General features: G+C 32.1%; 1 protein-coding gene across 2 annotated transcripts in view; it reads right to left on the reverse strand.

Annotated features, from left to right (window-relative positions):
- LOC145249759 (uncharacterized) overlaps positions 1–14951 on the reverse strand; it is a 336280-nt gene that overhangs the window by 21494 nt on the left and 299835 nt on the right. The window contains exons 2-4 of one of the 2 annotated variants that reach the window (XM_080111680.1): positions 13982–14426; positions 8548–8884; positions 230–352 (exon numbers count right to left, since the gene is read on the reverse strand). In XM_080111680.1, coding sequence (XP_079967806.1) covers positions 230–352; positions 8548–8884; positions 13982–14315 — 794 coding nt within the window. In that variant the 5' untranslated portion in view covers positions 14316–14426. Of the gene's footprint in view, positions 1–184; positions 353–8547; positions 8885–13981; positions 14427–14951 lie in introns of both variants that reach the window. The other variant, XM_080111679.1, reaches the window with a different exon arrangement.

Genomic DNA, 14951 nt, shown 5'->3' on the forward strand with positions numbered 1-14951 from the left:
CATCTAGGTAACATCTAATGGAATCACCAATGTTGTGAATTGCAGAAACGGTTTTATTTTTCTTTACGTTCTTCCCGAATGATTTGTGCAAATAGACGACAGATTTGCTTTCTTCCAGATTGTGGGTGGGGTTAAGGGAATGGAGCTTGTGCGGCAATCACAGACACGAAACGCCGTTACTCACTTCTCAAAGACCTGGTCCAGACAGGGTCGTATACAGGATACAAACCAGAGAGGGAAGGCGAAAATTCCAATTTCTGGCGCCAATGGAATCGGTCCTCCTCCGCTGATCATGATCAAACGCCAGACACGCCGGGCACGTTCCCGCGCCAAAACTGTGGTAAATGCGCATCTATGAAATCAGAAAATAAATAAATAAAAAAAAATAATAAAAAAAATTAATCTAATAAAAATAAAAAAAAGCAATAAAAATTATATCCATTTATTTCTACGTAAAAACAACTGCGAAAAATAATTGCAGTTTACTGCAATGAAAGTTTAATAAAAAAAAAAGTATGTTATTCTTAATTATCTTTCTTTGGCACGACATGAACTCTTCGTGACACAATCAATAGTGACAAAGTAGAGAGGGGAGAAGAGAGAGAAAGAGAGAGGGAGGGAGAGGGCGAACAAGAGGGGGAAGAGAGAGAGGGTGAACGAGAGGGGGAAGAGAGAGAGGGTGAAAGAGAGAGAGAGAGAGAGAGAGAGAGAGAGAGAGAGAGAGAGAGAGAGAGAGAGAGAGAGAGAGAGAGTCACTATAACCTATTTAGATGCAGTCTCCAACAACACACTATCCCTGTTTATAAGCGCTAACTCTTGTTAACTACCATCTTGTTGTCTCGTTTCTTTTCGCTAACAGTAATTCCGGAGTTCGACAGAAATATTCCCGTGTTTGACACGGTACTCCTGAAGCAGGTCGAAGGTTACATCAACCGAAACGTTGTGAAAATGATCTCAAATCAAAATACAAAGTTTTACCCATGTCGAAGTTACCTACATCTAAAATTTCAATTCTTTAGACCCAAAATTGGCGGAGGAATTTGGTAGAATCTACAAAGGTCAACTTTTTCAAATTTGGCCTTTTCGCAGCCAAATTTCCGCCCCCAAACTGATTAAAATGCATGCCGCATGTCTGAATACCAATTATGTATAAATTTCGAATGTTCAGACAAAAAAACTGGCTGAGTAGTTTGCTACACACCGCAAAGATAAAATCTTTTGAACTTTGACCCCTTGGCAGCCCAAATTTTCGACCCAAACCGATTAAAAAGCTTGCCCTATCTCTTAATACCCTTTATGTAAAATTTCTAATGTTTAGGCAAGAAATTCGCTGAGTAATTTGATAGAGACCTTAGAGGTCAAATTTTTTTATAACTTTAACCCAAATTTTGACCCCTTAACACTTATATTTTTTAGGCTCAAATTAAATTAAAAAGTTTGATCCATGTCCAATAACCTACATGTAAAATTTTAAGTGTTTAGATCCAAAATTGGCGGAGGAGTTTGGTAGAGTTTTTAAAGGTAAAATCGTTGAACTCTGACCCCTTGACAGCCAAATTTCTGGCCGAAAACTGATTAAAAATTTTCCCAAATCTCAATACCCCTTATGTCAAATTTCGAGTCTGTAGACTGAAAATTGACAGATCTATTTAGTAGGGAAATCTACACAGACAGACAGACAGACACGCACACAGACATTTTCACTTTTATAAATATATAGATAATTTGCAATTGACGTGTCTTTTATTTATTTATTTTTTTTTTACATAGGAGTCACCACTTATCAAGACCCGGAGATCACTCGAGGATAAGGGTTTTAGAGTGTACAGTAGTCAATGGGATAATATTTTAGTAATCGTTAGTAATGGAAATTTGGTAAATTGGATTACTTAAGGGGGGGTCACAAAGAATTTGTTTATATTGGACTTGAAGACAACGAAGTTGTAGTTAGTTTAGGAAGCAGGCAAATGGAAAAGAGTTTTTCAGGATTTATTGTTTGATAACCTCCTTTTATTTTTTACGGAGTCTACCATTTTCGTGTCTGTCACTCTTTTTGTTAATTAACATTTCTGCATTACACGGACGGACCCATTGTTAGGAGGGCGAGTATTTCAATTTCTTCTTAGTATTGACACGGCAAATAAATTACAAACAAGATTTTTTCGAACAGAAAAATATTTGAAAACCAAAACATTTATTGTATAAAAATGTATCAAAATATAATTGTAAACAAAATTATTGTATAAAAATGTATCAATATATAATTGTAAAAATATTTATTGTATAAAAATGTATCAAAATATAATTATAAAAATATTTATTGTATAAAAATGTATCAAAATATAATTGTAAAAATATTTATTGTATAAAAATGTATCAATATATAATTGTAAAAATATTTATTGTATAAAAATGTATCAAAATATAATTGTAAAATATTTATTGTATAAAAATGTATCAATATATAATTGTAAAAATATTTATTGTAACAAAATGTATCAAAATATAATTGTAAAAATATTTATTGCATAAAAATGTATCAATATATAATTATAAAAATATTTATTGTAAAAAATGTATCAAAATATAATTGTAAAAATATTTATTGTATAAATATGTATCAAAATATAATTGTAAAAATATTTATTGTATAAAAATGTATCAATATATAATCGTAAAAATATTTATTGTATAAAAACGTATCAATATATAATTGTAAAAATATTTATTGTAAAAAATGTATCAAAATATAATTATAAAAATATTTATTGTAAAAAATGTATCAAAATATAATTGTAAAAATATTTATTGTATAAAAATGTATCAATATATAATTGTAAAAATATTTATTGTATAAATATGCATTAATATATAATTGTAAAAATATTTATTGTATAAAAATGTATCAATATATAATCGTAAAAATATTTTTTGTAAAAAAATGCATCAAAATATAATTATAAAAATATTTATTGTAAAAAATGTATCAAAATATAATTATAAAAATATTTATTGTATAAAAATGTATCAAAATATAATTGTAAAAATATTTATTGTATAAAAATGTATCAAAATATAATTGTAAAAATATTTATTGTATAAAAATGTATCAAAATATAATTATAAAAATATTTATTGTATAAAAATGTATCAAAATATAATTGCAAAAATATTTATTGTATAAAAATGTATCAAAATATAATTGTAAAAATATTTATTGTATAAAAATGTATCAATATATAATTGTAAAAATAATTGTTAAAAAGTCTGCGTAAGAAAATATAATTTTAATAAAATAATTTTTGAATTAAAGTAAAATTGGATGTTTTTCCGGCACATTTTAATAATGTAAATTAAATATTTTTCGAATTAAAGCAACATTCGATTTTTTTTCCAAAACATTTTTTAAATTAAAGTCAAATTGTCACCGAAACAAAACATAGTTTTATTTTTATTTTTGTGGCACTTGAAGGTTCAACTATATATTATAGTTTTAATTGTTAAATTAATAAACAATTTGAATGGAGAGAAGCGCCACCTCGTGACAGTTTAGTGAAACGCATATAAAATGGCGCCGTCAGTGTAATATAGAAGTGCCGAATACTTAACATATACTTTGTGTGATTAATATATGTATATGTGCGCGTGAATGTACGTGTGTGTACGTGTGTACGCGAGTGAGTGAGTGAGTGTGTGTGTGTGTGTGCGTGTGTGTGTGTGCGCTGGGACGATGAAATGGAATTGCGAATTAGGAAAAATGAAACTTTTAGTGTATTGGAATCGGAAAACAAAAGTCCCTATTTTTTATATCCAAAAACATTACTTTAATTGGTTTCGTTTGTTTTTGTATAAAATTTAACTTTCCATTGCTGGTACAAATGCTAAAACGATGAATATTGTCTGGAAAATTCCGACGAAAACGCGGTCCTTTTTTGTGAAGAACATTACTAATTAAGATTATAACTCAGATAATGTCATTCCGCCTTCCTATGTCACCAGGTGCATCTAGCTAACCTTAATATATTAGGATTACCATAACGCTTGATTGACTATTAATGTTAAAGCGCAACACTTTCATTATCCAAACTAAATCCTAATTATAAAAACAAACAAACAAAATAATCCCACTGACATTTCTATCCAAAAAATAAGACATTCCAGTTCGTTACAATATTCCAAACGGAAAGTTGGAGACGCCTAACGAAAACGCTGATAACATGCTCTCGGCAACCAACAAACACATTTTTCAACGGAGTGTGTCGTATGTACTTCCGTCTTCAAACAAAATATAACAAGGGATGACAATGCTTGGGATGTTTTCCAAGATCTTATGATTTCAACTTTCACTAATCTGTATCTTCAGAATTAGATGAAAATCGTGTATAAATTAATATAAATTACAGTTGAGAAGATAAACGATGCCGCTCTTCAGTTTCAAGAGAAAGTGGTTCCTCCCTGTAAGGGTAACTACGCGTGTAATTGTGAGGTAAGGTTTGCGCAATCACCAACCGCGCCTTTACTGAATCGGCACTGCTTTAGTCCAGTTGCAAGGAGAAGTGGTAGACGACTGGAAACATTACCAAGATAAGCAGAGAGCACATATAGTACCTGGAATACCCAAATGGTCACCCATTTAAGTTCTGACCAGATTGACCGTTGCTTAACTTCGTTAATATAACGGAACTGGTGTGTCAACGTAAATTATGACTACACATATATGACATCTAAGAAGATAAAGATGGTTTGAATATCGTTTGTTTCGTTTTGAAACATTTCTTTTCTTATGTCTTCCGCATAGATGATGCTTAACTTGTTACATTTGACGTTTCACTTATTAAAAATTGTCGGATCTAATTTTTTTTAACCGTCTTCTTCTAATATCGTCTTTTCAAATCATAATAACCACTTCTGTCAAAGTCTGACGAAGTTACTGGATCGTTGATACGATTCGGTAGCAGCAACATGTGCAACTAAACAGATACAACTGTAATAAATTAAAAAATATATATCTTTGCTCTTCAATAGTATTGAACCCTTCTTCAAGTTTTACTATTTACCAGTTCTGCTATATATATATATATATATATATATATATATATATATATATATATATATATATATATATATATATATATATCCTCGGTCTTTAGCATTACAGTACCAGTTTATTCTCTTTTTTTGTCCATTTCTTCCTTCGTTTTTTAGGTCGGTGTTGGTTACTTTAGTTTATTATTATTATTATTATTATTATTATTATTATTATTATTATTATTATTGTTATTATTATTGTTATTATTCTTATTCTTATTGTATTTTCTTCTTCTTCTTATTATTATTGTTACTATTATTATTGTTATTATTATTATTATTATTATTAACTTCCTTGTACGAATGTTATTTTCGTTATTATTATTATTACTATTTTTATTATTGTTATTATGCTACCAGAACAAATCGCCTCTTCTTGTAAGTGAGTAAATATGAGATAGGATAGCCGAGGATTCGAACCTGCGAAGCTAGGATTGGAATTGAGAATTCTGATCATAAATTAAAATAAATAATACAGAATGTCATTGAAAATGGAATGTAGAATTACCATTGTTTAGTTCACATAAAATAGTTAGATATCTATTTATTGAAAAATGGATGTGATGATGCAATTTTGTGAAATTAAAATAAGGAATTTAAAAACGACCAATGGAAAATATTATACTTATTTGTAAAGTGGGTTGATGAAAAATTAGGTCAGAGAAATCGGTTTTGTAGAAACGTGAGGAACAATGCATGCTTAGAGACGGAGGCATGTCAGGCCACGAATCCGAGATGCACGTGTTTGGTCACGCAATGACGTCATGAGTTATAGAAAGCTTTAGGTCAGTAAGTCAGAAAGTCAGTCAGGGGGGAGAGAGAGAAGTCAGAGGTCGGACAGGGTCGGACAGAAAGAACTAACATTCCGCCTTGGAAGCGAAGGTGAGAAGAAGGAAATCATGTAGAGACTTTGAATTCCTTGATGCAAAGCCATTGAATGGTCGAATGGAATAAACGAACATCATATTTTTGTAACTGCCGTCTTCGTTTTATGTTATTCAACAACAAAGGTATTGTGAATTTGAATTATAAGACTTGTGCTTCACTCATTTGTATTATAAGTCTGTGTATAAACTCATCTAAGAATGTGTCTCTATCATCTTAAGAATGCGTCTCCCTCTCAGCTATTAGAAATAATGAATGTTCATTAATTATGATAAAATACTGGAAATCCTCATCTCAAAAACATGCAAGGAAATATATGTGTCAATGTTATAGAAACACTCCCATTCACAGAACTGTCAAACAGTATAAATGTCGAACGCACTATCTCTCGGTCTATCTATCTATATATCAAATCTCCTCTCATTGTGTATTGCATGTCGTCGGCTCTCCTGTATTAACATGTACCCTGTCTCTTTATATATACAGAACTGTCTCTCTCTTTATATATACACGATATATCTGCACACAACATGAACACTCTAAGACTCTTCTAATAAGAACAAAGATATAATATACGTCTTCCCTTCTAAAATATAACCCCTACTTAACAATACGTATTGAATATTTGAGCGACAATATCATTAACTAAATTGTAAAGTACGTCTAATGTCAGAAATCTAGAAAAAAAATTTTATTATCGATAATCCATGCTATCATGTACACTTTAGAGTGAAAATAAGTAAAGACACAACCAGACTTTGAAAAGAAATAGGCGTATAAATGTGTGATGAACCCATCTACTGTTTATCCCTGAACGATTCATTAAATATGGGCAAATAATCTGATTCATGCGTCAGTATTTCCTCTTTTTAGCATGATTGTATTTTTGGGGTTCTTGTCTTTGAGTCATGTGGTTGTCAGATTATCCGTTATGCATTAACAAACGTTAACAGGGCTTTTTCAGAAAGGTTTCACTTCGCAGGATATCAATGATACGTGAGAGATCTGTATCACGTCTTTTCCTGATAACATCATTATCACACGCACATTAGCGCACATTGTGTGTGTTCATATTAGCAATACAAGTACAAGCGCATTCGCACACACCCAAGGTAAGATACACAATCTTATGGCAACGTTGAATTTTAACGTAAAACTACCTGACATTATCGGCCCTGTCGGTGGGGCATTAGAATACACCGACTGCCCCCCTGCAGAGGGTAAAAGTCCCTCAATGGGGGTCCTGGATATGACCTTAAACTATATCCAATGGTAAGGCCCCAGCTTGTTGGTTTTAGGGAGTGTGGAGCCACCCTTTAATTACCATTGCTCCCAGGTCCACTCTGACCCAGAGTGGTAGTACCTGTTAGGGTTCCAACTATGGGTTAAATAGAAACCGACTTGAAAATAACAAATATATTCTATTAAAAATTTTTTCTTCAAAATCTTTGGATTCGGCATTAAATAACCCGAAAAGGGTTGATATGCCGTAAAACAAAAACAACCAACCAACCAACCTGACATTATATTAGAATGTGTAATTTTTGTTTTACTTTTTAAAGAACTAACGAAAAACCATAAAGATGTATAAATTAAGTGCTAAAAGCTGCTTTATTTAGCTAATTTTGGTTGGTTGGTTGCTTGGATTTTATTACATATAGCTGTCGTTGTGTCATTTTATATTAAAACCGTAAATAAGTTTTGTATATGATCAGTCTGGGTATTTATTTTCTTTTATAGGTGTATATTAAAAAAATCTATAAATGAAAATTTCTCTTTTACCAATAGATGGGATCCAGACAGTTACTACCACTTCCGGAAGTAGTAACAATAAAGGATGACACCACACCTCAAAACTTGTGTAACAGAGCGCGAACGCAACATATTTGAGATCACATAAGACACGTGGGTGACGTTCGAGAGGACAGAGGCATAAGAGAAAACGAGCACATTCGGAATCACATTTGATTTGGGAAAGTGCCGAGAAATAAATGTCGTTGTTAAGAAAAACTACCTGATATTATATTAGTGAAAATAAGTAAAGACACAACCAGACTTTGGAATGAAATAGGCGTATAAATGTGTGATGAACCCATCTCCTGTTTATCCCTGAACGATTCATTAAATATGGGGCAAGTATTGTGAATTTATATTATAAGAACTTTGTTAAAATCATCATCTCAAAAATAGGTAAAGAAATAGATGTGTAAATGTTATAGAAACACTCCCATTCAAAGAACTGTCAACAGTATAAATGTCAATCTCAATCTGGCTATCACTCTCTCTGTCTATCTATCTATATCTCCCCTCCTCCAAAGTGTAATACATGTCTCTATTAAAATGCCCCTGTCCCTATTTATATATACCCTGTCTATCTCTCCACAATATGAACAGTCAACACACACACACACACACACACACACACACACACACACACACACACACACACACACACACACACACACACACACACATATATATATATATATATATATATATATATATATATATAACTCATGCTTCTAATAAGACTCAGTATGCAACAGTTAGTTATTGATATCATTATTAACTTACCCGTACGAATGTCCAATTACGAGGTTTTTCTTTTTGCAATATCTGTCAAAGATAGCGATGATGTCTGCAAGAATCTCACGAAAGTGATAGGCCCTCTTCTTTAAGGGTACTTCACTCATGCCGTGACCAATGAGATCTGGGGCCACGATTTCGAAACCGAGGCTGGAGAAGTAGTTGATCTGCGTCTGCCAGATATCCGAACTTCCGCCGACGCCGTGGAAGAAGAAGAGTACGATGTTTTTGAGGGCCGACACTGAACGGACCCCCATCTTGAAGAGCATTCGTTTCTGCTCTTTCGATAGATTCGAAGGAAAGTGGTTGGACTTGACGCATCGAGCTGCAAGGAGAAAAAAAGAGATTTGAATGAACGTTCTTAACACAAACAAGATAGCTGATCTAGTCCCGTAAGTGTTCGGAATAAAAACACAACCCGATGTTTAATGGGGACAAAATATATTGAACAAAAAAGTAAATGCAACATACAAAAAGTGTAGGTATACGTCATATATATATATATATATATATATATATATATATATATATATATATATATATATATATAGGATGCCTCCCCCCCCGCAAAACGGGCCTCAACTCTAATTAGGCGCCGTTTCTTAGTGTTTTGTCCGAATAAAATGAAACTTTGATCATAACTAGTTTATTATATTCAAAACATCAAATCATTCACGTATAATCACCTTTTTCTTCCCCATATTCCCTCTGCTTCACTTTTTTGTTTTCAAGTAAGATCTTTGACTTACTTGTTGTTTCATCAAATACTTTTGCATTCAAAATCTGATCCCGCATTTTGCTAATTCCTACCCTCTGATGAGAAGGAAAGTATTTCTTCGAAACTCTGAGGATTAAGGACTATCCACTTATCTAGTTTTTCCTTTTCAGATTAAATATGTTTTTAACTCATTTCAAATGTTTCTAACATGTTTTATTAACTGTTTGCTCGTATATATATATATATATATATATATATATATATATATATATATATATATATATATATATATATATATATATGTATATATATATATATATATATATATCTTTTATTATATAAAATGAACTTTGTCTCTCGGTACGTGTGTGAGTTCATTCCCTATGAACTCGAAAACGGCTGAGCCGATTTTTCTTAAATTTCACAAAAAAAAAAATTCTTTATATGTCTGGCAGTCTTTTAAATAGATTTTGTATCGGAATGTTTCAGTAAAATATCATTAATCGATAATCGAATTAATCCAATGAAAGAAGGCGATTTCAACAAAAGTTAAAACTTATATAGCCTAGCATCACAAGTATATTTGAAAAGTTTTATTACCACACTAAATATAAAAATCAACGGTAGATTCTTTAATATGACAGGTGTGCTTTCAATATTTGTTTGTTTTTCACAATTTTATTAATATACATAAAAGACTTTACAGACTTTAACATTTTAGAGGTTATCGAGTTTATTTATTTAATTGATTTTTAATTAATTTACATTTAAATTATTTTAAATTATTATTATTATTATTATTATTATTATTATTATTATTATTATTATTATTATTATTATTATTATTATAAGCAAGTTTTCGTATAACCTATGAGTTATTTCCCTTTAATCCATGAGATTTTTTCCCTGTTTAATTTCAAACATGAAGATGACTATGTTCTATGCTTTCCAAAATCCAAAATATGGTCACCTTTTAAGAAAATCGTAGCAACTAAGTTGTTTTTGGTGTATCCTAAATAGAGTGTGAGTAAACGCTCCGCCCTCCAATATGTTATCCACCTGGCAACGCCGCCTGTGTACAGCTAGTACACACACACACACACACACACACACACACACACACACACACACACACACACACACACACACACACACACACATATATATGTATATATAACAAAAGTTATATTCCAAAATTTATGATGTTGACCATCTTATACTTTATTCCTTTAATTCAGTTGACTTATACAATTCTTGGCAGTATCTGTTTCGTAGCGCAAAATCAATCACTTTGTTTTATCGATCAGTGAATATATTATGCCCTTAACTCATCAGAGGAAATAGCAGCAATCAATCCCTCAAAAGGAATTGAAGTGTGATTTGACATGATCAAAGTCCGAAAATTGGAAGAGAGACTGCAATTACCTTTTTATTTTTCCATTACGCCATATTGAATTTTTATCAAACAAAGTCATTAAACCCAACTATTCGTACTAACAATTTTGATTACGTTATGAATCTTCTACCAAAAAGTTCTATTTAATAATTAGTAAATTTATTAATTTTAATTTTTGTATACATACTTATGAAAATAATATCAACAAATTATAAACTATTATACATGTTTGTATATACGAAACTAAACTAAACTAAAAAAAAAACAACCCCAAAACACGATTGCTCATTTTACTTAGTTTATGAATCTTCTACCAAAATGTTATATTTAATAATTAGTAAATTTAATAATTCTAAGTTGTATATACATACTTATGAAAATAATATCAACAAATTATAAACTATTATGCATAACTACTATATATACTATAATATACGAAACTAGCCGAAACTAAAAAACACACAAAAAATCGATTGATTATTACGGTCTGTTATCGTAACTAAGCAGTTATTTTGCAAAATAATTGCTAAATATAGTGTTGTATATAGAATTGTATAAGTCAACTGATTTAAAAGAATAAATTATAAGATGGCCAACATCATGAATTTTTGGGATATAACTTTTTGTCATTTATTCTATATATTGCTCTGTAATCACATTGAGCTTTTATATAAGGATTGATATATAATAAGAAAATGTATTTCTACAGATATATATATATATATATACACATATACACATATATATGTATATATATATATATATATATATATATATATATATATGCATATTATATATACACACAATTCGGCTGATTAACAATGTTCAATGCGTACACATTATAAATATTTATACACAAGAAAATGTCCGTCCCAAGGCAAGCAAAATTAACTTTACCACCGAACAGAATAGTTTACTTCACGTGTAACGTTAATTTACGAAGTTTAAATAAATAATTATCTTGAACTTTGTGTAATTTTGAGCAAAATGGATTATATGATTTGGATTTTTCAAAATGTCATCAATTAAATCTTAAGAAATTGAAAATCGTGGAACCCTACTCATGTCCGTGCATCAAATTCAAATTTATTTCGATATCTTTGAATGAAGAGATTCTGATCATATTAAAATAAAATACAAATTATGAAAGAATGTCTAATATTTATTGTTACAATTCCATAATGAATATAAGTGGGTTCAAATTTTCAAGATGGCCTTCCATCGCCCTTTTACTTCATTTAAACAAAAACCAAATAAAAATTGACATGTTATACAGGTTGTCCAAAAAGATACTGAAGGGTTAAAAAGTCATTTTTCCATTCATGATTACTTATTTCTATGTTATCAGATATTTCCTAGATAAAATTGTGATAATTAATGATGGATACGTATAGCATTGAACAAATTACGCATGATCTAAAATTGTTTTACCAAAATCAGGTGCCAATTGTTTGGACTCAAAGAGTTTATCGACGGCATTGTCATGTAAGAGTTACTCGAAGTCACGACACAATTCGAAACAGTGTGCCGATTTGATAGAGTCTATATTAACAAACCCTAACACCCTGCAAGACTAGAAGGAAAACATCAGGAATAAAATAAGGGAGTTAAATCGCAATCCAGAGATTCTGCAATCTGTCATGAATAATGTTTTGGAAAGGGCACAAATATGCGAAGCTGAAAACAAGCATTAAAAAGACATCCTTTTTTATAAATACAGATTGTCTGAATCTAGTCTTTCTGAACAAAAAACTTCCCAAATACCTTAGTCAGATCATGTTGAAATTACAGAAAAATATCCTCAAAATTAAAGAATCTATTTAAGTTTAAACTCCTTCAGAGACTTTTTAGACACCCTTATAATTCATATAATAGTGAGTATATATGTTCATTTGTTTCTGTGATGGTTGAGTTTTATGTATGTTGAATTTGTTGGTTGCACTTATCTTAAATGCTTACGGGTATACATGTTTTAATAACAACCGATTCACTTCAGTTTTTAATAATAATTTTTGACTTTTAACTGTTATTGATGACAAGTGACTTATAGCAATAGGAGGCAGAGTGGTCGGTATATGGGTATGTATCGGCGGGGTGTATCGGCAGTATGGGCGACTGGCAGAGGTGTCACCCACGTCCCTGCTTGCTCAGCTCTGTTCTCTCCTTTTATTTACGAAATTTTATTGTTTTTGTTTGGCAATTACGTACGACGTCAACATTTATGACACCAGGCTCGATTTTATTTCCGATTGATATTCAAACAAACCCATGTCAGAAATGAAGGTTGATTTTTTTTATTTATATGTGAAACTGGAGGAATTTGTTTTCTCGAATCATGCAATCGTAATCAGTAATCCGTCTCGAATATCCGGCATTGCCCCGATCATGTAAATGCGTGTATGCGAATATATCCAATATTCTTAACTTAATCGATTTCAAAATCCCCACAATATAACAAACATAGCCTACATTTGGATCTCTTACCCATAACAGTTATATTTCAGAATTCATAATGATCGGTTAATTAGTTTAGAAATGATTTCTGAACATGTACATTTATAAGCTTATACACATATTGTGAGAAATTCCATATACAACCGCCATCTTTCTTTTAGGCCGGCCATACAGCTCTAGTAGCCGGTCTGTGATTGGTTTAAATTTTAATGTGTCAGGTGATTTGACTTGGCGCCTTTTTTGTATTCATACGTTTATTTTTCAGTCTAAGAAAAATACGGGATCGGGATAGACTCTCACTAGGGAGCCAAGACAATTCCTTCATGGACACCAAACAGTCGGTGAACGAAGGACACATCTCTACAAGCAGAGACAACTTATATTGCCGAATCTATTCAAATGAAGGATGATATTCAAGAAACTATTCGCCATGTTATTGTCCAAATATTGGATCTTATCTCATTTCTTCTTGAGTCCCAAGGGGCTCACATTGTGCCTGATTATAGGTGCCATCATTTCCGCTGTGTTCTCCATGGATCCTTCCAAAGGAACAACAAACTAACATTCCAACAATAGGAATTCGAACTAAAGGCTCCATGCGTACGGAAGCAAATCGGGCTCGCGTTTTGCAAAAGGTCTATACCAAGACCAAAGAACTTTCCTGTCTGTTACTTGTGAATAAATTTTAAGTTTAAAGGTATGGGTTTTGTTTGTGCAATTCATTTGCTTCTGCAGGGAGGGAATTGAGTGCGTGAGAAAGAAATTTCTTACAATATTTAAAATATAAACAATTTTGAAATTAGAAATAAAAAAAGAAAGAAAAAGAAGTATATACCAACAATGACGTCACCTACCTACGTTGCTATTGTGTGCAGGAGGGACCCGGTTGTTATTAGGGGAGGGGCCACTCCCTGCCTTCTTTACGTGATTGCTGTTCTGAGTAGCAGCGTCCGTGACGACACATTTGTTGCCGTAGAAACTGACCTTGGGGACATGTAACTCCAACGGTGCGGCCTGCGTCTTGCCATGTTTTGATTGGGGCACGTGCTTATTGCGCAGGCGAGGGTTGATGTGCTGAATTCGGAGGAGACGGCCCTTGCGCACCTCCACGAGGTCAACATCGAGGCTAGAATTTGGCGCCGGACAGACCTTGGAGGATCTACGAGGTTTTAAGCACGGAAGAGGCATGTGGGTTCTCCCCGGAGAGGGGATTACAGAATGATACCCTGTCAGATGATCCGCTAAGACATTCCGCCCTCGACCGCCGACCACAATCTGTTACCGCATCTTCCGTATGTTCTGCAATTATAAGAAGAAAAATTAAATTGAAAGTTAGAATTGAAAAAAAAATCAGGTAGGTGCAAACTTTTTTTGGTACTTATGCAGTGAATGACCCGTTTTTGTATCAATGTTGCGTTGACATATTCCGGCAGCTTACGTAAATGGCCGGCATATGAAAAGTCACTGGACTAGATGACAAATACAAACGCGTCATATATGTAGGCGATAGTTAATAAATTTAGTTTCAATATAAATCTTTAAAAATAAATGTTGGATATTGGTAGGCAACTCCGTGAAGAGAAGCATTCGATGGGTTGCTGATACGGGAGATAGATGAAGGTTTATTGTTTGTATTATTTGAATTGTTCGGACTATTATTCTCATCTGGAATGTTACTTTTACAACATGTATTTTTACTTTGGAGTCACCACTTACAAAGGCCCGGAGACCACTCGAGGATAAGGGTTAATGAATGTAAGGTGGTAGTGTAGTAATCTTTAATGGTGCAAATTGAGTTGAATTTGATTATTTATGGCATAGCTA

Source organism: Euprymna scolopes, chromosome 28, assembly GCF_053919585.1.
Source record: "Euprymna scolopes isolate OS-2025 chromosome 28, ASM5391958v1, whole genome shotgun sequence".
NCBI lineage: Eukaryota > Metazoa > Mollusca > Cephalopoda > Sepiida > Sepiolidae > Euprymna > Euprymna scolopes.